Raw genomic sequence first — 23,883 nt, forward strand, 5'->3', positions numbered from 1 at the left:
TAGCATTTAGCGCGTAGGCTAGGTTACAGATTGTGATAGTTAAAAATGTGCGCTATAGTTGAACATATAAACACTTTTTTTTTTAAGAGTTAGACCCCTACCAAACCCTTGAAACACATTTTGATTTCTAAAGCACACTTAAACCTACAAACCATATCATTACATCTAATGAATGTCTGCTAGCTTAAGGCTAACGTCTGTCATAGTTGGAGCTAACAGAAGTTAGCATAGATGTAGCTGTAGCAGTAATTACGAACATTTAAACTGCTAATGAAACACTTAAGGAGCAGCCACGCATCCAAACAGAGCATATAACAATTCTTACTGACATATTTATTCTTTTTTTCATCTTAATTTAGCCCAAAACACTAGTTATGTGTATTTTTTTTAAACAGTTGTTATCATTGGCTAATTGTATTAAAGTTAGCTCATAATGTTATGTGAAGTGTTATGGGAGTTTTTCATTTCATTTATTTATTCAAGTAAAATGCTTGCCCAATATTGGCAAAGAGTTGGGAGCAGACCATACCCTGAATTGGTGAATCCTGCAATTACCCCCCCCCCCCAAAAAACATTTATAATTTTCTATATATGCCAAAAAATGGCACAATGTGTGCCACAAGATGCCACAACGTGGTAGCAAAGCACTATTTTTGTTCAAATGAAGCTCCTCAACTCTCTTCAAATAAATTCTTGACACCAAGATTTCACAACATGGTGGCAAATCACTACTTTTGTCTAAATGAAGCTCCTTGATTCACTTCAACGTAGTTACTTAGCACCAAAATGCCACAAGATTATGGCAAAGCACAAATTTTGTCCAAATGAAATTCCCCAACTCTCTTCAACATAGTTCTTGACACCAAAATTTCACATGGTGGCAAAGCACACATTTTGTCCAAATGAAACTCCTCAACTCTCTTCAACATAGTTCTTGACACCAAAATTTCACAACATGGTGGCAAATCACTACTTTTGTCCAAATGAAGCTCCTTGATTAATTTCAACATACTGTATTCCCTCTCACCAACATGTCACAATATGGCGCCAAAGCAATACTTTTATTGTGAGCACAAAAACGGTAATTAGGGTAATTTGTGTGAATTCTGAACCACGAATATGCGAAGGTTCACTGTAAATTTCAGCCACAGAACTTTTATTTTTTACTGCTACTTAAAGGGGAAGTTTGCAATTTCTCAGTACATTGTCAGAAATTAACTAATTCACTGCCATTGACGGCTATAGACGTCAAAAATTCATTTTAACTATTTCTATTAGTTTAAAAATGTTTTCCACTTATGCTAACAAGAGTATGAAAACCTAGAAAAAAATTATTGTAAATTTAGAACAGATATAACATTTGTGATTAATCGTTAGTTAACTAGTGAAGTCATGTAATTAATTACAATAAAAAAAAATGTAATCGCCTGAATTAAAAAAAAAGTTAAAATTAAAATGTATCGTAATTAATCGCATGATAATTTTACATCTGTTATAAATAGACAATAAAAAAATTATAGGTTTTCATAAAAAATGTAATGAAATGAAAATGTTAAACTAATAGAAATAGTTCACATGATTTTTTCACGTCTATAGTCGTCAATGGCAGTGAATGAGTTAAATCTGTCAAATCTGGAATTTGTCAATGTGTTTGTATGTTCACGTGGATGTTGTTGTTGAGGAGTCAAAAAAAAGAAGGAAAAAAAAAGCGTAGTAAAGATTGCACCAGGATGCTCGCTCGCAATAGATGAAATCATAGAGGAGAGAACAACTCGAGTGGAATTGAAACTTTTTGGAGTGGAATGAAAGAGTAACTTGAAGTGAGGGCAGCAGCTTAACACGTGAAGTGTGTGCGGGCGGGCGTGTGTGTGTGTGTGTGTGTATGAGTGTACAAGTCTCAGGAGGCCTGAAAATAAGATCTGTCTCGCCCGCGGCCGACATTTGTCTTGGAGAAACAATACAAAGTCCATTTCCCCCTGCAGAGTAATCAGGAGTGTGATTTATTGATTGTGCACGCTGGGAAATTGCTTTGTAGCGGTGCACTCACACACACACACATAGACACACTCACGCGTGCACACGCGCACGCTAAGGCCTCCATCATAGTCCATTTGGGGCGTGGGACCCGCCCTCACTAAGTCAATGTTGGCGTTTCTGATGAATGCTGGTGACGGACGTGTTTATTCAAGTAACGTAGAAGTGATGGGATAATCAACAGTCAGGATTTGGATTGCTCTTTTTTAGCATTGTTGCGGCCTAAATGCCTGATTAAGTGGCAGCGTTTTAAAATAATTGTGATTTTTTTCTTTTTATAGAGCTTTTGTTGTGATTTAATTGCAGGAGCCAAAACAAGTCTTAATTGATTTTTTGTGTTTTTTTAAAAAATGAAAACAAAGTACTGTATGATTTGTTTTTAGAATATTAACCCAAGTGCACTTTTTACAAAACTAAAGCTACTTTTGGAGCTGTAACTAGAGAAATGGGTTTAAGTACTTCATCAGGTGTTCATCAGACTGGTTGCTTCACTCATTCTCTGCCAGCTGTTTTCAAAGGAGAGTTCCAAAAGTTGTTTTAGAGGAAGTCTCACAAAATATTGTGTTGTGTGACAATATAAGCACTTAACCTACCGAAAGGAAGAATGAAGAGTCTTGCACCAGGAAAAAAAAAAAGTTTGCCTCTAGCTTTTTCCGTTCTTTAGGAATAAGTTGTAGAAAATAGGTTGGTTTCAGTAAAAAAATTAAAACATTTAAAAATCATCGTTTTTTGGGGGGCTTATTTGCATTCATCCCATCAACGGCATCATTTTTTTTTTATCACGATCATGTCTTTTTTTTAAATTTTATGACCGATAATGGATAACAGCTGTGATTTAAGCTGTGTTAATATATAAATATTTATTTAAATTTTCAGTTAACTTTATAAATTATGTTGCTGACCCTGGGAACTCTCGGCACCTTTTGTTTTTGTTTGAAATTACGTGAAAGTTTAACATTTCAGTTTGTTAGTTTTTTATTTTGGAAAAAAATTATTTACTGTATAAACTATAGAGAGCTACAGTATTTACTTGTATAGGTTTTCATCTAACATTTTAATACAGAATCCCTGGAAGCTCCTTGAACTTTTATTTAAAATAATAATAATAATAATTATTATAATACCTGCGATTGGCTGGCAACCAGTTCAGGGTGTACTACTGCCCGAAGCCAGCTGGGATAGGCTCCAGCAGCCCCCGCGACCCTTGTGAGGACAAGCGATTAAGAAAATTGATGGATGGAATAATAATAATAATAATAATAATAATAATAATAATAATAATAATAATAATAATAATAATAATAATGTTTTGAAAATCAGAAAAGTTGTTCAATAAACATACTATGCTTAGAAAAAAAAGAATTGACGTCAATATTTTTTTCACATTCACTGAAAATGAATATCAGCTCCAAATATTGGTTACCGCCCCCCTACAAATAAAAAATAAATTAAAAAAAGACACACATTGGTCTATCTCTTCTCTCAATTCACGTGACAGCTTGAAATTCTCCCTCTCTGATATTTAGCTTCAACTCAAACGTTGCTGATCTCAAATGTAAAGCAACGCAATGCCTCCACCTACTGGCATCTGTTCATAATTACAGTTGCGTAAAATCTTAAATTTTACAGAGAAGCTGGGTCAGACCCTCTTCCATGCCAACCCTTTAAAAACTTGACGAATATATTTGTCAATGGCAGTAAAGGTTTGGATTCCCATTGACGAATATATACGTCCATTTAGTAATGTCACGTAATACAGTAAATAAGGAAAAATGGCCATGGCATAAGATGTGGAAACATTTTGCTTACATGGCCAACAGTTAAGGGAAGCCGGAAAATACTACAAACTAAATCTGCAAAATCTGTAATGTACAAAGTGGCCAAACAGCTCACTTGCTGAACGGCATCACCAGAGTTGAACGCGCGACCGACAGGTTACCTAATGACACATTTCAACAAATTACCTTCAAATAAAAGTCTAATGAGTGTGAATGATTTCGTGACAAGCAAACTTGGTTGCATCCGAGGAGGCAATTAATCAACAGTGTTGTTTGTTGATGAGCAGATTTTTGCGGTTCGGGTTCCTGGCAGACCGTAAATGTCATCTTCAGGGTCTCAAGCGAGATATTTACAACAACAACAACGTGCTTGAGCAAGCATCACAGTTTAAGAATGAAGAACGAGTTCCCAAACTTTTAGACTTGGGAATTACTCAAGATCCGCTTGATATTGCCTCAGGAGGCCATTTTGTAACTCAAAACCCTACTTCCTTAATAGGGGTTTTTAACTACATAGTCCACTTTATAAAAGTGATTAAAGAGTAGTGAATGAGTAAATAATTCCAAACACAGCAATAGAATTAACGCTCAGCTGGGTGGGGGGAGATTAACGATGGCGTTTGGTCCAAGTGGACGTCGTACTCCGGTTTCCTTCCAAATATTCGATAGAAGAGGAGCCGGCAGCTTGAATCCATTAAGGTTATCAACAAACTCGCGGCTTTATCTGCGAGTCGCCCGGGCAACCGATCCCTAAACTCGCCGGCTGCTCGTAAATCTCAGGGAGCACTAAAGTTGAAATGATTTTCACTTATTTGCCACGGGGACCGCATTCTGTTTTCTGGTCTCCATGGCGACGACGGCAAGCGTTATTTTCCTTTCACCTTAGTTCACATTCCAACTGTTGACTGGAGGTGAGGCGTCAAGGCTATGAAAGCAAATTGTCTGCATTGTTTTGCTATCTGCTACACGCTTTCCAGAGTTCTTATCTTATCTTGAGTTTTGGGACGACCAGATGTGCGGTTTGAGCCGACGCACGTGTTTTGGTATCTCCTCAAAGTAGATTAAGAACAAGATATAGTGAACCGTTTTGTTACTCCTAGTAGCATCAAATGTATATATAAACACCAAAATGTTCAACCGAACCATATCTTATCAGCTAGCTTAATGCTAACATAAAATTGCTGAACGCCAAAGACAGGCTAACAGAAATTAGCATAGATGTCAAGGTCATGGACATTCTGATTAATATTTCCTTTGCACAATATGAGTTAAGCAGCAAAATCCAGGGGGCGGCCATTTTGCCACTTGCTGTTGACTGAAGATGACATCAATGTTGCTCAGGTCTCAGGTAACAACCTATCACAGGGCAGCTTCAGAAAACAGGTGAGCTGTGATTGGTCGTTGCCTGAGCCCTGAGCAACTGTGATGTCATCTTCAGTCGACAGCAAGTGGCAAAATGGCCGCCCCTGAGATGGATACGGCTGGATTTTGCTTCATAACTCATATTCCCAAAATGTAATATTATATCAGATTGTCATGTTGAGACTAATGAGGTCACATAACACATATTATCAAGTCAAGAAATGTTTATGGTTGACAACACATACAAATTCAACAATACACACAGGCATATAACAACTAGTTCTGCCTCTTCTTCTTGCCCTTAATTACCTAATTGTTCTAATAGAGCTCAGTGCTGCCAGCGATGTTGTGGCACAACGTGGTACTGCACTAAAGTCACACATCTCTATCCGTATAGCCAGCTAGCTGAATGTAAAAACACAACAAAACAAAAAATGAATCGCAACAAGATGAAGCTTTTGCATTTTGCAAGCCACATGCAGACGACGAGGTGGCAACAGATGCGACCACAGATGGGCAGCAGAGAATCCCCACTCGTGCCACCTTTGATCATTTCTTTCCCGTCACCGTGTGAACTCTACGTCCTCCAAGATTCCAGTCCGATGTTTACGGCGGGGAAGGGGATGTGTTGTTTTGGTGCGGCGCTTTGAACAGCGATCTGGTGTCATTCAATGGACGCCCTGTTCAGGATTAGGGTATCAAGCAGGAATGTGGCAGTGACGATTCAGTGAAAACATGCGTGTCTTGTAAAGACCTCAAAGTGAGCTCAATGTGCACTTGTGTCTTGAGGGTTACCAGGTCAAGACAGAAAAACATGGCGGTACCTTGAGGTAGGAGTTCATTCATTCATGACCTCGTGGCTCAATTTACTCGTATATCAAATCAGGGTTAAACTTCCATGGGAAGTTGATTAAGAAGGGTGTCGGGTGAGGTTTATGTTGTGATGTTGAGGTGGTGGAGGACCCAAGTGCCAGTTCACCTATTTAAATTTTTTTTGTTTTCAGTATCTTAAAAAATATTTTAAATTTTTTTAAATAATTAATTTAAAAAAATGCTTATTTGGACCTTTATCCCTGTTTATCTCTATTTTCAAACTTAAATTGCCATAAATTATTATTTTTTTAATTATTAAAAATTAAAGGCAAGAGGCGCTTACAAATTTTAATTGTAATTAATCGCATGACTTCACTAGTAAACTCACGATTAATCACACATTTTACATCTGTTCTAAATGTACAATAAAAAATTATAGGTTTTCATACTCTTGTTAACAAAAGTGGGGGAAAAAATGTTAAACTAATAGAAATAGTTCAAATGAATTTTTTACGTTTATAGCCGTCAATGGCAGTGAATGAGTTAAAAAAAAGAAAGAAAAGATTATTAAAAATTCGGGGCGTCAGGCGATTAAAGTTCTTAATCATAATTAATCGCATGACTTCACTAGTTAACTCGCGATTAATCACAAATTTCATATCTGTTCTAAATGTACAATAAAAAAAATTCTAAGTTTCATAAAATTGTTAACAAAAGTGGAAAAAAAATTAAACTAAAATAAATAGTTTAAATGAATTTTTGACGTATATAGCCGTCAATGGCAGTGAATGAGTTAAATGCTGATTTAAAAAAAAAAAAAACTTTTCTGGGGCTTTCTCAGCACCTTCTCTGAATATTTAGTGGGGGTCCAATGCATTCTAAATCAGGAACTTTCCATAAGAATTGTGACAATTAACTGGAGATCTGTTTTAGCTGAATGGAAAGGTATCATATTTGAGCCTCAATAGAAATACTGTGTGTTAATTAGCAGACATCCATGCAAATTAAACACTGTAGCTGTCCTTGGCCACATGCGAGGAGGGCATTACAGTACCTCAATTGCTCCTGTTTTTCCACTTCACTCCAGCGTTGACATTTTTAAAAACACAGATTTTGGCTCATGACAAAGATTTCAAAAAAATAAAAATTTAAAATAATAACATAGCAAGCCAGAGCTAATAAAAAATAAATAAATAAATAAATAATAACAACAACAAAAAATCGTCTTTGCAAAAACTTAAACTGGGGCTCTTGTAAGCAGTACTGCCACGGTTACTTTGAAAAAGTAACTTTATGCTTACTTGATTGTAAAAGTAACAAATTACAAGTTACTTTTGTTATTTGTGTTTTTCAGCAAATGCTGACAACATAAAAAAAATAGTTTTGTCAATACTTCATGAGAAGTACATTGTTGAAAGGAATATTTAAGAATAAAGTCAAGTTGTACAAATAAATGAAGTATCCCACTTGAAACTCTCAAGATGACATTTGCTATCATAGAGAAACCGCAAAGTATACAACGCGATTCGCCGTAACATGTACGTTTAGCCATGAAAGAGTGAGAGCCCTGGAGTGCGTGAAGCGAGCCTAATGAAATTTGTCCGGGCACACGACCAATTTCCCTTCGGGGATGAATAAAATGCAATCTCGCTCGCTCACCTCAAACTTGTACACACTTTCAAGTGTGGTTTGGAAGCTTTGCGTGTGCAACATGTGCACTTTGCACAGGTGGCGCAAGTTCACACGCTTGTGCAGAAAAAAACAACAACTACAGAGTGAGTGACAGACTGGACCAAGCTGGTTATTTTATGAGGCAGGCCCCCGGGTCGCTTGTGACGTCAGCATTCCTGAAGAGAAGGCAGTTATAAAACGTGTAGCGTCTCGCCTTGGAAAAATGGAGCTCGTTATGTAGCAATGGGAGGCTAACGCGTGTTGATGTTCGCATATCAAACCGCGCCTTCAATAAAAGGAAGTCCAAAAGATAACAGATCGACACCTTCAGTTACCCGGTGCTTGGTCATTTATTTTTATTTTTTATTTTTTTGCTTTGCAAACCAGCTTTTGAAAAGCTGCCATTCGAGTGAGGTAAAACAAAAAAAAAATGGAGAAATTAAGGTACAGTCGCTGATGCACTTTCAGCTTTTCAATCACTCACTATAGAAGTAAGTGAGAGTTACAAAGTGAGGTTTCAAGTAAGGCGTCAAGTAATGGTTAGGGTTTCAAACTAGGGGTCAACAATTAATCCGCCGATATGAGGTCTTAGATTAAATTAGAATTTATTTTAGAAATTAGATTTTTTTATCAATTTAAAGTTATTTTATTCATTTAATTAATTTTTTTTTAATATTCGGCCCATCAATTGGTTATCAGAATTTTATTCTGCCAAACATTGGAATGAACATTAGCCTAAGAAAATCCATATCGGTTGGGCCCTGGTTCAAACCCTACTTTGAAACCCTAATTTTTACTAAACCCCAACATGGGCATGAAACCCTCATTTGAAAGTCTAACCTTGAGTTCAATCCTATTTTTCAAACACTAATCCTGGTTTAAAACCCCAATCTAAGGCTTTACACCCTAATTTGAACCCCGGGTCTGTGTTTTTCATTTGGGCTACGATTTTAAATTACTCTTTCAAGTCAGTCTTAGGGGTTCGAAGGGTTTGGGCTGTTTATTTATTTATTTATTTTTAACTAGGTTTAGGGTGTCAAAGTAAGGTTTCAAGACAAGGTTATGGTTTCTGAGGATTTCAAGCAGAGATTAGGTTTGTTTTAAAACAGGGGTGACGGTTTCGTTGTGTTATTTAGAGTTTATTATTTAGTATTTAGAGTTACAACGTGGTTTAAAATAGGGATTCGAGCCAGGGTGATTCCAAACTAGTGTTTTAAGCCTGTGTTAGGGTTTCAAATATTCTTTTTTTTAAGGGTCTAACATTAAATTGTTTTAATTGATTATGGCTATAAAAGAGCCAAGCATAGAGTTATTGTTGCTTGTGTGGAAAAAGTACACAATGATTCAATTGAAAATAGATTATCATCATTTATTCCGTGAACTTTTGGCATTGTTGCCTTCTTACGATCAATAGTGTATTAAAGTCCTGGCCACAGCGAGCCCGATGTGTAGTTTTGAAATTTATATTACTTATTTATTTTTGTTCCTTTCATGAAAGCACAACAAACAAAAAGAAGTTTCACAAATCGATAATAATTGGAGTCAACACATTATAATTGGGAAGGTGCAGTAAGACTAATGTCATTCTTATTTATGTGTTTCTTGAATTCAAAAGTATTTGAGATGTTCTGCCACCAAATATAATTACAGCGTAGTGTACTTTGCTCATGTAAAACAAATAAATAAATAGATGCCGAGATTTCAGGTCTTTTTTTTCTTCGTTCATCTTTGTGTGTTCAAGGACATGGATTTTTTTTTTTCATCTCTCCCTCTCATTACCGTGTTTGATATTCATGATGGAATATTACAGCAAGATAAATGGTTTAATCTGGATTTTTATTGAACGCTGTCACTGGCGCGACGCCCCCATCCTTCGTCTCCCCTCACGTGGAGGGCCGCCCCGGGCCGGCCTCTTGATAGTATGATAGATTAGAAATTACCCTAAAAGGGAATTTGAAAAAACAACAAAAAAAAAACACGATCGAAGTCCATCCAGAGGGCCAACAGATGAGGATTTATAAGCCTCGCCTGACATTGCACTTTAGCGGCAAACACTCCAGTAAACTCCAAGTTGAGGTTTTAAAAGCTGTACTTGCACTTTTTTTTTTTTTTTTTTTTTTTTTGCTTATGGATGTCAACAAGGGAGTATGTGTAATATCCCAGTTGTCAATCATAACGACACGTACGGGTGACGCGGGCCTGCTCTGTTGATCCGCCGCACGTTTGTTTGATATTTCCTGGCGAGGTAAGCATTTAAAATGGCAGGCAGATGAAAGGAATGAATGTGTGGTACATACTAATAAATAATGCTGGGTTGTTTTCCAAACCCGCTCGTTGGGTAGCTAGGAATTTGGAGTAGATTGGGTTACATTTTTGACCCAACAGATTGGGTTGAAGATTGGATTTGAGACCTGAATCTGGCCACCATTTTGGTGAACTGAAGTTGAAGTACTCTCGTTGGATCAAAAGCTTGACCCAGCATGCTGGGTCAAATCCACAACCTAATAAGATGGGTATCGCTAACCCAACATTTGCTGGGTTGCTTTTGGACCCAGCGCTGAGTTAGCTATTTCACCCAATTTGGGTTACTTTTGACCCAGCAGTTTTGAAAGTGAAGATTGCTAGTGTAGGCAAGGAGATGATTGAAATGAGGGTTTCAAGCAAGTGTAAGGGTTTGAAATTAGGAATCCAAGTAAATGATGTTGCACCAGGTGTTAAATTTGAGTTTCAAGTGAGGTTTTCAAGACAGGATTAAGATTTCAAAGTAGGGGTTCAAATGAGGATTAGGGTTTCAAATAAGGCTATGGGTAAATTTTACAAGCAAAGATTGAGATAAGGGGTTTTCATTTGAGGTTTTAAGCCTTTATCAGGGGTTCAGAATAGGGTTTCAAGGCAGGGTTAGGATTGCAAATAAGATTAGGGTTTTACAGTAAATTGGGTTTTCAAACGAGGTTAGCCAGGGTAAGGTTTCAAATGAAGCTTTCAAATCAGGATTAGGATTTCATGCAAGGGTTAGGGTTTCCAAGTAGGATTTTTGGTTTGAAGTAAAGGTCCGGATTAAAATAAATGTTTCAAAGTTTCACTATTAGGACTACTCCAAATTAGATCTTAAAGACAGGAATAAATGAATAAATAAATAAAATAATAATATATATAATAAAATAAATAAATCAAATTAGCAATTTATGCAAGGGTTAAGGTATAAATAAAGGTTTGCATTTGAAGCTTGGATCTGGCTTTTGAAAATGGGTTAAAAGCCGAGGTTGGTATTTCAAGAAAAGGCTTGTTTTTTAAGTTTTTCAAGTCTGGGTTGGGGATAGGGTTTAAAATCAGGGTTAAGGTTTCAAGTTAGGATTTCAAATCCTGCATTGGGGTTCAAATCAATGTATAGGGTTATAACTTTGATATGGGTTTCCGACTTCAAGACAGGAATGGGGTTTCAAATGAGGTTTACAAGTCTGGGTAGGGTTTCAAGCAAAAGTTTGACATCTGTTTCTTTGTTTTTGCTCGTCGTTAACTTGACTGACATGGAGTGCCTCGTTGTGGTCCAAGCGCACGCTGCCAGACTGGCCCCAGAGTGCCGCCCTGATTTCTTTGTGCTTTGCTCAATGCTCATATTGCGGTAAGTGGGACATTTCTATTGTGGGACGCGTCACAAATTGTTGCAAGTGCTGAGCTTGTGCGTTATCTCGCGCCGTTGCCGTGATTTACAGTCGGCGCAAGATGCCAAAGTCACGTCAGCACGAAAAGCCAACAATAGCCCAGAGCGGCCGCCGGGAGGAGGACCAGGCGTGGATGGAGCTCGCCGTGCTTCAGGACGGGATTAGGGTTTCAAATAAGGGTTTCAAGTCACGGTTAGGGTTTTAAACTTGGCTTTGAAGCCAGTGTCAGGGTTTACGAAGGGGAATCCAAGTTGATTGGCAGGAAAAGCTGCGTTTTTATCCGCGAGAGGACCGGGTGCTTGTCCCTGTTTATGGCTTTCGTCTGGCTGCGGGTTCGGGGCAGCCACGGCCAAACGTTCTTCATCGTGACGGCACGCTCGTCGCTGGACGACAGTGAAGACGAAAGAGGGAGAACAAAAGCAGGAGGAGGGAAAACATTCATACCTGCTGGAAGGGAAGTGGCTGTGAAAGAAGGAGAGCAAAGCTTCGCTCGCAAATCAAAAGCAAAGACAACAAATCGGGATTAATTTATCTTCAGATTTTGTGGATTTCTTTTAGCGTATTTCAGGGTCAATTAGGGTTTCGAGGCAGGGTTAGGGTTTCAAAGTGGGGTGTTCATTCTGGGTGTTGGCGTTTTCAAATGAAGATGATGGTTTCAAGCCTGGGTTAAGGTTTTAAATGGGAGTTTCAGACCTGTGCTAGGGTTTCAGATTTCAAACCTGGGTTAGAGTTTTAAACATTAATTATGGATTCAATTTAGGGTTTCAAGCCTCCATTAGGCTTTAAAAGTAGCGTTTTGGTTTGAAATGAATGTTTCATAACTGGGTTAGCATTTCAAACAGATATCAGGGTTTCAAATGGGTTTAGAGTCAGTGAGGTCTCAAATTTAGGTTTCAACTTCAAGCCTGGATTAGAATTTCAAACTTGGTTTATGGTTTCAAATTAGGGTTTCGAGGACGGGTTAGTTTCAAAGTAGGGTTTAAAATCTGTGTTTTCATTCCACAATAAGGTTGTGTTAGAATTTCAAACAAACAAGGGCTCGGTTCTGACGATAGATGATGTGTTTTAAACTTAGGTTTTAAGCCGAAATGTGGGTTTTAGGTTTGAAATGAGGGTCAAAGGCCATTTTCCCAATCCGTGGTCTTGTCTGAGTGTCAATGATCAGTTTTGCTCTTATGTTCTTGGGCCTTTTATTGGACACATGACGCATGTTCATCTCTCGTTTCATTACATCGTCAACTGACACCCCGATGACGGTCAAGTCAGCTCACGATCTGCTCGTACCGTCCTCCACACACCGCATTCATCTCGCCTCACGCACACACACCGCAGCACAACTGGGACCACCGTAGCCGCACGTTTACGTATGTAATGTATGGATTTGGACCTGATGAGTGAGTGAATGAATGAATGGGTCGGTGGGAGCCGGGCTGGAATCCTCAACGTCAGGCGCCACTCCAAAGAAATGTTTATACAGCGCATTACTCTCGATCATGTCAATTTATCTATCACACTTTAGAACATGTGGGTTGCGCGCACGCGCACACGCACACGCGCACACGTGCACGTCCTAAATAGTCATTCTCAAACGTATTATAAAGATACAGTGCATCAGTCAAAGACAATAAGAGTTAGTAAGGCATCCAAACAAGGATGAAGGTTTTAAGGCTTTGAGTTAAGAGTTTGAAGAAGAGTAGGTTTCCTAGTGAGGGTTAGGTTTACAAATTTCTATTTGGGTTACAAGCCTGGGTTAGGATTTCAAAGTAGGGTTTTAAATCCATGTTAGGGTTTCAAAGTAAGGTTTCAAGTAAGGGTTGACGTTTAAATGAGGGTTTCAAGTCGATGTTGGGGTTTCAAGCCTGGGTTAGGGTCTGAAGTGGGCTTTCAAATCCGGGTCAGGTTTTAAAAGTAGGGTTTCAAATCAGTTGAGGTTTAAAGCAAGGGTTGGAGGTTCAAATGAGGGTTTTCAAGTCAAGGTTGGGGTTTCAAAGCAGGCTTTTGAGCCTGGGGTTTCAGAGTTGGTGTTCTAGTTACAAGTTTGGGTTTCAAGACCATCAAAGTTAATATTGATAAACAAGAGCCTATTTGTTTCCTGTGCTTTGCGATTTTATTGACCGCTGGCACTTCAGCAGTAAATGTCACGTCATTGATTTGAAAAGATCACTGCTCCTTTTTTTTTTTTTGTAATTTCTCGGGGTCCTTGTGCGGAAAAGTCAGACGTCGTCGTCACTCGTGTTTTGCCGTCACGGTGGACAGGTTGTCACATGACGTGCGCCAAATGAGCTCGCCGTTTCAACATTCTGCCAGCGTCTCTCCCCTGATGTGACGAGCCCAGAGAAAGACATTTCTTAACTGTCACAAAAAGGGGAAAAATATGTCAACCACTTTTGGCATATACTCATTTTGTTGTCTTCTCTGTTTGAATATGTTGCTGAGAAGTGCGTCTTCAAAACAATGGCCAACAGAGGGAGAAAAAAAAGAGAGATGATAACAGCCCCCAGGCTATACTCCTGTAAGGGGGCACAGTATGGATTTGGAAAAAAAACAGTTTACAGTCACATGAATACACAATAGCGACTCAAAAGAAGCTCTGAGCAGGCGTTCGCAGCCATAGATAGGCACCCGCCACTTCCCAACACGCCTGCACTGCATCAGAGCATGGAATGCAGGAAAGGGGTTGGCATTTATAGTAAGGTTGTGTATATATAGTCTGCGTCCCGCACGCCAAAACACATCGTCTCGTTGCTGTGGAGATACCCTCGTGAATCGTTTGTACTCATTTGTAATCTGAGTAAATCGTTTCTACTGACTCTCATCACATCTGTAGTGAATTGTGTTGCATCATAATTTCAGTCAATCTACCTGATTGTAATTGGAGCGCATTGTATGTATTACATTGTAATTACAGCGAATTGTATCTTGATGGGTCGGCAAACGACATTATGTCGTCATTTTAGTCATTGTAATTGGAAAAAAATCATTTCTACTCTCACATCTCATTACAACTGGAGTGAATTGTATCACATTGCATCCTAATCGCAGGCTATTGCGTCATAATTTGACTGAATCGCGTCTATCGCTTTGTAATTTCAGCAAATTAATCCTATTTTATCATAAAGCTGGTATCTCACTGGGCGACAAATGCTTGCGAACATAGCAAATTTTTGTTTTTTCTTGACGCAAAGACATTTTGAACATTGTCAAAATTTCTAAATTGCATATTTTTGCAACCTTTTGCAACTTTTTACGAATCCTGGCAAAACCCCAAAACTATGTTCATTCGCCGCTCATCTTAACTAGAGTAATAAATTTTTCTTCAACTGGACTGAATTGTATCGTATTGTGTTGTAATTGCAGTGCATCACGTCATAATTGGAGCCAATCGTATCGACCGCATTGTATCTGAAGCAAATCTGCCATCGTAATTCGAAGCGAATCGTCTCTCATCACAACTGCCATGAATTGCATCGTATCACTTCGTAATTGCAGTGCATTGCAACATAATTGGAGCAAAAAAATAGCTACCACGTCATAATTGGAGTGAATCATATGGATTCATAATTGAACTGGAGGTAATCCGTAGTTTATCACATCATAATGGGAGTATATCGGACTGTAATTGAAGTAAATGGTGTCATTTTGTCGCACTTGTGTTTTGTGTCATAGCGTAAGTGACATCGCATCCCGGAGGTTGTTTGTGCCTGAGGCTGCGCGGACGTATCCAGCTCATCAGGATGATTGACAGCAACGAGTGGGACGCGAGCGTATCTCTGACTTGGCGTGATGAACGCAGCGTCCCATCACGCAGGAAGTAATTGTGCAAGCGCTGCAGGGAAGCGAGTATTATGGGATGTTGTCGGAGGCGTGTGGGCGTTGGCATTATACGAGCTCGCCGCTTCGTTTGGTCCCAGTCGCGGCTTTCGCTAACCCTCGGGCGAGCCCCTCGTGCCGCTCGGTAGGTGGCTGATGCCGAGGACAAACGCCCGAGATTCCTCAACACAGTACCAGGGTTAGGGTTTTTACACTCCCAACCATTTTCACTGAAGCAACCCCCTTCGCTCCCGGCTCTTTTACTGGATTTTGACAGATTTTGCAAGGCCCACAGAATATTGTGTTCTATTGCTATAAAAACATGGAACCTACCAAAAGAAAGACTAGAGTCTCTTCTTTCATCAGAACCCCCCCCCCCCCCGCCCCCGTATGTTTCTGTTGGTTTCCATTTTGCAGCAATTAGCGTTAAAATATATCTAAGTTTCATCATTATTCAGAAATCTGTTTAGAACTTTGGGGAAATCAGCTTGTTTTCAACATGGCCCTGGTTGATCGCTTATACTCTGCTGCCACCTGCTGGCCGTTTTTGTAATTACTACCATTGCTTCACCCGTTCTCTGCAATTCAAAGGCTGCATCAAAGCCTTCTCTATGCTCTAGCCTAAAAAACATTAAAAACATATAAAACATCTTTGGGATTTAAAATAGAACGTATTTATATGTTTTGGGGAGTTAAATATTGGTGGCTGGTATCTGCATCTTTAACAAGTAACCGATACCTTGGAATAAGACAAGGATAGTGTTTGAAACTAGGAATTCAAGTCTTGGTTAGGGTTTCAAGCAATGGTTCGCATTAAAAACTATATGATTTCAATAAATCGTTAGGGTTTCAAATTAGGGCTTCAAGAACGAGTTAGAACTTCAAAGTAGAATTTAAGGCTTCAAATTAAGGTTTGGGCTTCAAGTTAAGGTTTTAAGACAGGGTTAATGTTTCAAATTAGGGTGTAAACCAGGATCAGGTTGTCAAAAGTCTTGAGTTGTCTTGAGTTTTAAGAAAGCATTAGCGTTATTAAGTAGGGTTTTTGGCAATGGTTAGGGTTTTAAACCAGGATTATGGTTTCAAAGTAGGGTTTCAAGCCAGGTTTAGGGGTTTAAACAAGAGTTCCAACGTAAAGTTTACAGCCAGGGTTAGGGTTTCTAGTCAGGATTAGGGTTCCAAATTAGGGTTTGAAGACAGGGCTAGGATTCCAAAGTAGAATTTCAGGCCCAGGTTAGGGTGTCAATTTAGGGTTTCAAATTGGGATGATCTTTTCTTAATAAGTGAATTGGGGGTTCAAGCCTGGGTTAGGGTTTGAAGCAGAAATTTATATTTTTGAGTCAGGTTTTTAGATAGGGTCAAGGTTCAAATTGGGGATTCAAGACACGGCTATGGTTTCAAGGTTGGATTAAGGTTTCAAGATAAGGTTACGGTTTCCATGGTAGGCTCATAGGGCTCTAAACTAGAGTTTCATCATGAAGTTCCAGCTAGGGTTAGGGGTTCAAGGCAGGATTAGGGTATTCAATGAGGCTGTTTAGCTTTCATGCTAAGTTTTCAAACCTGATTAGGGTTTCAAGTTAGACCGGTTTTAAAACAGCCTTTTGAACATAAAAGACATTGAAAAAAAGTTGAAATACATAAATTTCCATCACAAATGATATAAAGCAATCACCAGCAGGAGATTAAAGATCAGCGAAGATGCTGTCGAGGAAGAAGATTGACAGGCTGACATCAATTGAAGGACGGATGATGTTTCTCAGAGTCGGTCCTGATGCTGCACTTCTGAGAAGAGTGAAAAAATATATATATAATAAAAAAAATATAAAATAAAAAAAACATGTTCTCAGGCCAGCGCGTGTTTCGAACAGCAGGTCATCCTGCTCTGTCACAGCCCAGATGTTTTTCACTGGCGCTGCCTTTCCACAGCTTCGCTTTCCCAGCATGCCGAGCTGCCAGCGCACGCCGCCAACTTCATGTGTCATCACCCTCACACACACACAGCACGCTCACACACAGCAGCCCTCCCCTCCCCTCCCCTCGCTATGTTTTGGGCGAGAGCAGCGAGTCTGAAGCCCGCTGTGTAACATTGATGCTAACACAAGCCGGTCTGCGCTAGCGAAGTGCACACAGATACGACAGTCAGTATGATAACCATGAGCAAAAAAAAATATTTTGAAATATTTGGCTAAATATTGATTTTGAAATAAATGCGCACAGTAGTAAACACAGCAATGTGACACCTGTTTTCTCTCTCTCATGTGACGTTCACAAGCCCGTTGCGGTTAATTCTAGTTGCCATGTAATGTCTCCTATATAAACTCTCGATTTATGAAAATGTATCTTGTCAGTCTTAATTAATACGTTCCTTCCCAATTGTGCCCCCCCCCCCCCACCCCCCCACAGATGGACCCGGTGCAGAAGGCCGTCCTCCAACACACGCTGGGCTTCCCGCCCGCCGCCGCCACAGCCAAGAGGAGGCACGTCTCCTGCGGCGTCTGCCGGCTGAGGTTCAACTCGCAGGTACACCTGGTAGGGCTCGTAGGCGCAGTAGCACCCACACACATTCAAAAATACATTTTAAAGCCGATTTTCTTTGGAACATGACACGTTATGGTTGTAAGCATTTTTGATAGATGGGTTGCCATAAATTGTGTGTGTGTGTGTGTGTGTGTGTGTGTGTATATATATATATACATATATATATATATATATATATATATTTTATATTTTTATTTTTATTATGCGACTAAAAAATTCTAACCTGTAAACAAGCAGGAAGTCAGCCATTTTTCTGCAGATCCACTAAAATAAAAGTACTGCTTTGGCGCCTTTTTGTGGCCTATTAGTGCCAAGAAATTACGTAAAAAAAAATTAAAAATTAAAAAATCAAAAGAAGGAAGGAGCTTCATTGAGACATACTATTGCTGTGCGTAATTGAAATAATCTTGTGGCATCTATATGCAGTTTTTAACGTTTTTAGCCAGTGCGTCAAATTACAGTACTTGCGAGAGAACCTGTTAATGTAAAACTGATGCATAAATCCAAAAAAATTAAACATTGAATATTTAAACACCAAAATGTTCAAGGAAATTATGGGGGTTTTTTTCTAGCCAAAGACCGCTAGTTTAATGCTAACATATAATGTGAAACGCCATAGCTAAGGGAAATTAGCATCAATGTTACAATAATTCCAAACCTTCAAAAAAACATGTACACGTATAAACAGAATTCTAAGTGGCAATTGTGGAAGGAAGGATTTAAAAAAAAATGTTTTGACTAACACGGCAGCGTTCATATGTCTGAAATGTTTGTTAGGTGGGTGTGGAAAATGAATCGTACTGAAGCGTTGGAATGCTGTGCTAAATATTCAACGTGAAGCGTTTTTATGTGTTGGTGCTGACACAGCACTTTAACCTACGTAATTTATACAGCCTGATTTAAAATGTATAGGATCAAGTTGGACTAATGCAATTCAAATGTTTTATTGATCAGATTGTAAACACACACACACACAATGCATATATATATATATATATATATATATATATATATATATATATATATATATATATATATATATTTATTTATTTATTTTTTTAAAGAAAAAGATTTTCTTTGTTATTCTTTCTTTCATGTTGCGTATTACTAAATGAATGTTTCTTGTTGCCGTGGCAACGGGGGTCTTAAGGCCACAATTATCCCGGCAGGGCTTTCCGGCTAAACTTTTTTTAGCATAAATTAGTTTCTCTATGATTACAATTGGGTTTGTTTCCATAGTGCTTCAAAGGGAGCTTGCATGGGAAGTAAACAAGGTCCCTGCGCATAGCCACCATGGTTTGTGCACATTATCTGGTCTATATGACCTTCCTGACCTCACGACCCGGATAATAAACCCAGTATTTGAGGATTTCTATGTGGGCTGCAACTCTTATTTGATCATTGTTGTATTTTGTCATAATGTTTATTAAATCATTTGGGAACACTTTATTTATTTATGTATGTTTTATGTATATTTATATAGTTTAAATTCTTTATAATTAAATGGTAATTATTGATGATTTACGATTGATGATGGTTGAATGGTTAATTTTTACAGAATGCAAAGTTTGTGTTTGTTAGATTTCATTACACTGTACTCCTGCTACTCGTATTTGCGGGGTATAGGAATCTGGCCATGAATCACGAAAATCCGCAAAGAGCGAAAAATATAAATAAATAAATAAAACATGAATAACTGGGAGAATCTGATCAAATCAATAAATAAAATAAGATAATAATTGGGGGGTCTGCAAATAATGGGGCATAAGTTCAAAAGAAAGAAAGAAAAAGAAACGGGGAATGGGTGAATATGTGAATGCCAAACCGTGAACATGTTAGCCTTGTGAGGTAATTTATAGTAAATATCATATAAATATATAAATATTTATAACAGAGGAAAAAAAAATCTAAAATGTAACATTTATTTTCAATGCATTTATTACGTATATATAAAACATATATTAAACAGTTATAAGACAAAAAAACGTAATTAATGCTCTATTTAGATATGATTTTTTTTTTTACATTATTTACTGAATTACATTCAGTCCATAAAGTCATAACAATTTAACGGTGGAAAAACCCAACAAAATAGCCATGAATAAAATAACCTTATTTTGTACACATGAGTCGTGACAAGATTAATTCTTGACAGTGTCTTATTACAGGGCTAAAAACACCCTCATAGATCTCATAGTTCGTGCTGTTCTTGCTTGGATCACAGACAATTTATTAGCAGGATTTTAGAGTTGGGGAAGAAAAATGTCGAAACGTCAACAAAAATGACAAAAGATTGGCATTGGTTACTGAAACGTAATCCAATAAATCTGCGCTTTCCAAGTGAATAAATCACTCGTTGGATTATAAAGCAAGAAAAACGTAGTCTGAAAGGAGTCAGTGAATCACCCCGTGAGATGTGTTCAAAGCTGGCGGAGGAAAAATCAAACATTAGCGTTTTGTGGCCCGGGCTAATTAGCTCTAAGCTGCTTCGCTCGCCTCTTCGCTCGCCCGTGCGCTGGGCGGCTTTTTCGTGTGTCATTTCATCCCGGTGCCCGGACTCAATCCAGCCTGCTGTTTGCTCTCCTGGCAGAACCAAGCGTTGGCCCACTACAAGGGCACCAAGCACGCCAGGAAGCTAAAAGCCCGGGACGCTCCCAAAAGCAAGCTCAAAAGAACACCCCTCGCCAAGAAGCCCAAAGCAGACAGGAAAGGTTGGTGGAAAGCTCCTCCTCTTTTTTTGTGATGTCACAGTTACGCATTTTAGCTCAGGTGGTGTGCAACGACTGCAGTGGTTTGTAGGAAACAGCGATGACAGACCACTTTTTACGGCCCCAAAAATTTGTCTCTGTGTGATGTCGGCTGTCGTGAGTAAAAAACGTCTTTTTCTGGTGTGTAATGTAACACAACCAAATTGTAATTGAGCTGGCCAGAAATGCAATTTGCGTGTCACTTAAGTCAGCTGGCTTGTAATATAATTTGCATGTAAGATGAAATAACTCACATGTAACCTAACTCTTAACTGGTGTGTAACATAATTTAGTACCGTAACATAACTCTTAACTTGCGTGTAACGTAACAAATGTTCCCATAAAATAATGACTTTGACGTAATGTAACTCAAGTAACTCTTTTCTCGTGTGTCACGTTACGTATTTGGTATAAATAACATGACATGACTCACGTGTAACTGGAAATTATGTAACTTGTTTGTCACAAAGTTTGCGCGCAACCTCGCTATTAATTCACATGTAATGTAACTAGCGTGTATCGTAACTCTTAACTGGCGCGTAACATAACACAACTTGTAATTTAGCTAGCTTGTAACGTAACTTGAGTCGCAAACTAACGCAACTCGCAAATAATGTAGCTTACTTGTAACTGAACTTTTGTGTCACATAATTAACGCGTAACCCAACTCTTAAATCGCGTTATAATGTAACTAGCGTGTATCGTAACTCTTAACTGGCATGTACAACGTGTGTAATTTAGCTAGCTTTTAATGTAATTTGCGTGTAACCTAACAAAACAAAATCAGCTTGCTTGTAACGTACGTAACTTTTATGCACATAACTGACTGGATTTAGATGTGATGTAACTCGTGTGTGTATTGTAACTGTTAACTGCCGTGTAACGTCATTTGTTTGTAATTTAGCTAGCTTGTAACATAACTTGGACGTGAGCTAACAACTCACCCATAAATGTGCTTGCTTGTAATGTACTGTATGTTAAGGGAACCTCCTAACTGAATGTGGATTAATTAGCTTAGCTTCTTAAGCTTTAATAATGGTAGGCGACTATGTAGGTAGACAAATACTTTATTGATCCAACTTTTATTTAAAAAAATAAAATAAAAAATTCTGATGCTGGCCCAACAACGTAATAGTCCCGAAGTGGTTGCCAGGTGGGTTCTTAAATCCGCTGATCTCAGCCAGGTGTCAGACAAAAACAAAAATAATTAAAAAAAACAATAACAGCGCCATTCCCGCCAGATAACTGACTTAAAGCTGCGACTCACAGCATCTGAGAGGAATCAAAGAAAGTTTGGATTTGCAATCGCCGGATTTTATCATGGAAACCGGGCTTGCCCACTTTCTGAGCCAACAGCAGAGTTCCAAACGATATACGGTGGCCTGTAGGGTTTTTAGTAAATCTATGGTACACAATATACTTGAATGATAAGGTTGCATGTACGTGAAACATACACAAACTCGATCTCCCCCTTTCGTGTTCCATAACTAACGCGGCAGGTATGTAACGTTACTTACCTGTAACAAACTCGACTGTAACGTAATTTGCACGTCATTTATAATCTGATGTGAAAGACACGCACAAGCTTATTGTTGTGATATTGTAAACTTGTCACGCACAAAGCGTCGCCACGGCGACCTTCCTGGCTACGGCGGCGCTCATTAATCATCCTGAAAGACACCTGCGCTTTCCTGGCGCCGTCCGACTCTGCTTTACCCACAATGCACTGGTGGCACCTGCTAATGAATATTAATACACAAGAAGCAATCGCAGTTTGTTTGTATCTTTTATATGAATTAATATTGTATTTTATTCTTTTTTTTTTGGGAGGGTGGGGGGGGGGTGGGGCAAGAACAGCTCATTTACTTAAATTGGTGTAACCACTGCAGCTATTATAGTTATGATGTGATTTTGAAATAATGGGGAATAAAAACACTTCATGCATCATGAACGTTTAATGGAGGAATCATTACAAATTTTTTTACTTCCTCCATTAAGTTAATGTGAGTGAGGACTAATGGACAGCTGGATTCACTCTGTGTGTGTTTTTGTGTGCACGTGCGCGTGCGTGTGTGTTTGTGTTTCAGTTGTTAAGTGGTTGACGAAACTTATTCTGATGTTTCATTTTGTCACTATTGAACCTCAGATTTGGAGAGTGATTGTACACAAATATATTTAAAATGTTAGTATTAAAATGAGAAATATTAATCCTATAAGAAAAAAAAAGTTATACTAAACTGGATTAAAAAAAAAATGGAATCATGTTTAAAATATTATGAGAAAGGAAAGTTTAAAAAATCAAGATTTACATACAACTATTATTATTTTAAAAGAAAAGCTTTACAGGACTATTTTAACTCATTCACTGCCATTGACGGCTATAGACGTCAAAAATGTATTTAAACTATTTCTATTACTTTAACATTTTTTTCCACTTTTGTTAACAAGAGTATGAAAACCTAGATTTTTTTTTTTTGAACATTTAAAACAGATATAGAATTGTGATTAATCGTGAGTTATCTAGTGAAGTCATGCGATTAATTACAATTAAAAATGTTATGTTAAAAATGCCGGCCCAATTTTTATTTTTTATTTTTTTATTATGAATTTATCACAGTGAATGAGTTAATGTCAAAATCTTATGACAATTTTTTTTTTTAGGAATCGGTTCTTTTTTATTATTATTATTACAAAACGTTCTAAAAGGTTGCAAGAGAAAACATGCATTGTCAAGGCAAATGTCAAAAAGTTATATAAGAAAAAAAAAGTCCAAATCTTACAAAAATGTCAATGTTTTAAGAGTATGTAAAAGTAACCCAATCTGCTCCAAATCAACAGCTACCCAGTGAGTGGGTTAGGAAAACAACCCAGCATTTGTTAGTGTGTGCAATGAGGTTAAAAAAGAATGACTTGAATGAAGATATGACGAGGGACATTCAATCACACTTTGCCGCAGTCAAGCGTCAACTACTGCTGCTCATCGTCGTATTTGTTTGCCTTAAGTATCCGTGGCTGTATCGGCAGCCTCCACCAGTTCCCGATACCTTAAAATATGGATACCAGATCTTCCGGTGATCTCGTTGGAAGAGATTTTGCAAAGCGGTCAGACTTTGTAACCCAAATTAGCCGCGGATCATTTGCCCGCTCTGGGGTGAAATTAGAATCAAAAACAAAAACGTGTGTGACTATGACAAAACGTTAAGATGGCAAAGATTGAACGAGCGCTCGGCCGTGTAAGAAGCTTATCGATATTCCGCCGGGGGCGGGTGGGTGTGAAGAGCTGCCGAAGGGATTCGGGGCTTTTAAGTTGCGGCGGCGTGTAATGAGCGGCCGCTGCTTTAATGAAAAGCTTTTCATCCAGCTTCCTTCACAAAGCTAATCACATCTCGGGGGACACGTACGATCACACTGGAAGGATGATAGGAAAAAACGTTCCCGCCTTCCTCTCCTACGTCGCCTTGGCCTAATTCC

At 38.5% G+C, this 23,883-nt stretch overlaps 1 protein-coding gene across 11 annotated transcripts in view; it reads left to right on the forward strand.

Annotated features, from left to right (window-relative positions):
• znf385d (zinc finger protein 385D) overlaps positions 1-23,883 on the forward strand; it is a 115,474-nt gene that overhangs the window by 77,928 nt on the left and 13,663 nt on the right. For 9 of the 11 annotated variants that reach the window (XM_086078634.1, XM_086078635.1, XM_086078632.1 and 6 more), the window contains 2 exons: positions 17,531-17,656; positions 20,256-20,376. In XM_086078634.1, coding sequence (XP_085934760.1) covers positions 17,531-17,656; positions 20,256-20,376 — 247 coding nt within the window. Of the gene's footprint in view, positions 1-9,772; positions 11,281-17,530; positions 17,657-20,255; positions 20,377-23,883 lie in introns of those variants that run through there. The other 2 variants (XM_086078638.1, XM_086078631.1) reach the window with 2 other exon arrangements.

The sequence above is a fragment of the Leptonotus elevatus genome, chromosome 6 (assembly GCF_054856555.1).
Source record: "Leptonotus elevatus isolate MCC_2025b chromosome 6, RoL_Lele_1.0, whole genome shotgun sequence".
In the NCBI taxonomy this organism is placed as follows: domain Eukaryota; kingdom Metazoa; phylum Chordata; class Actinopteri; order Syngnathiformes; family Syngnathidae; genus Leptonotus; species Leptonotus elevatus.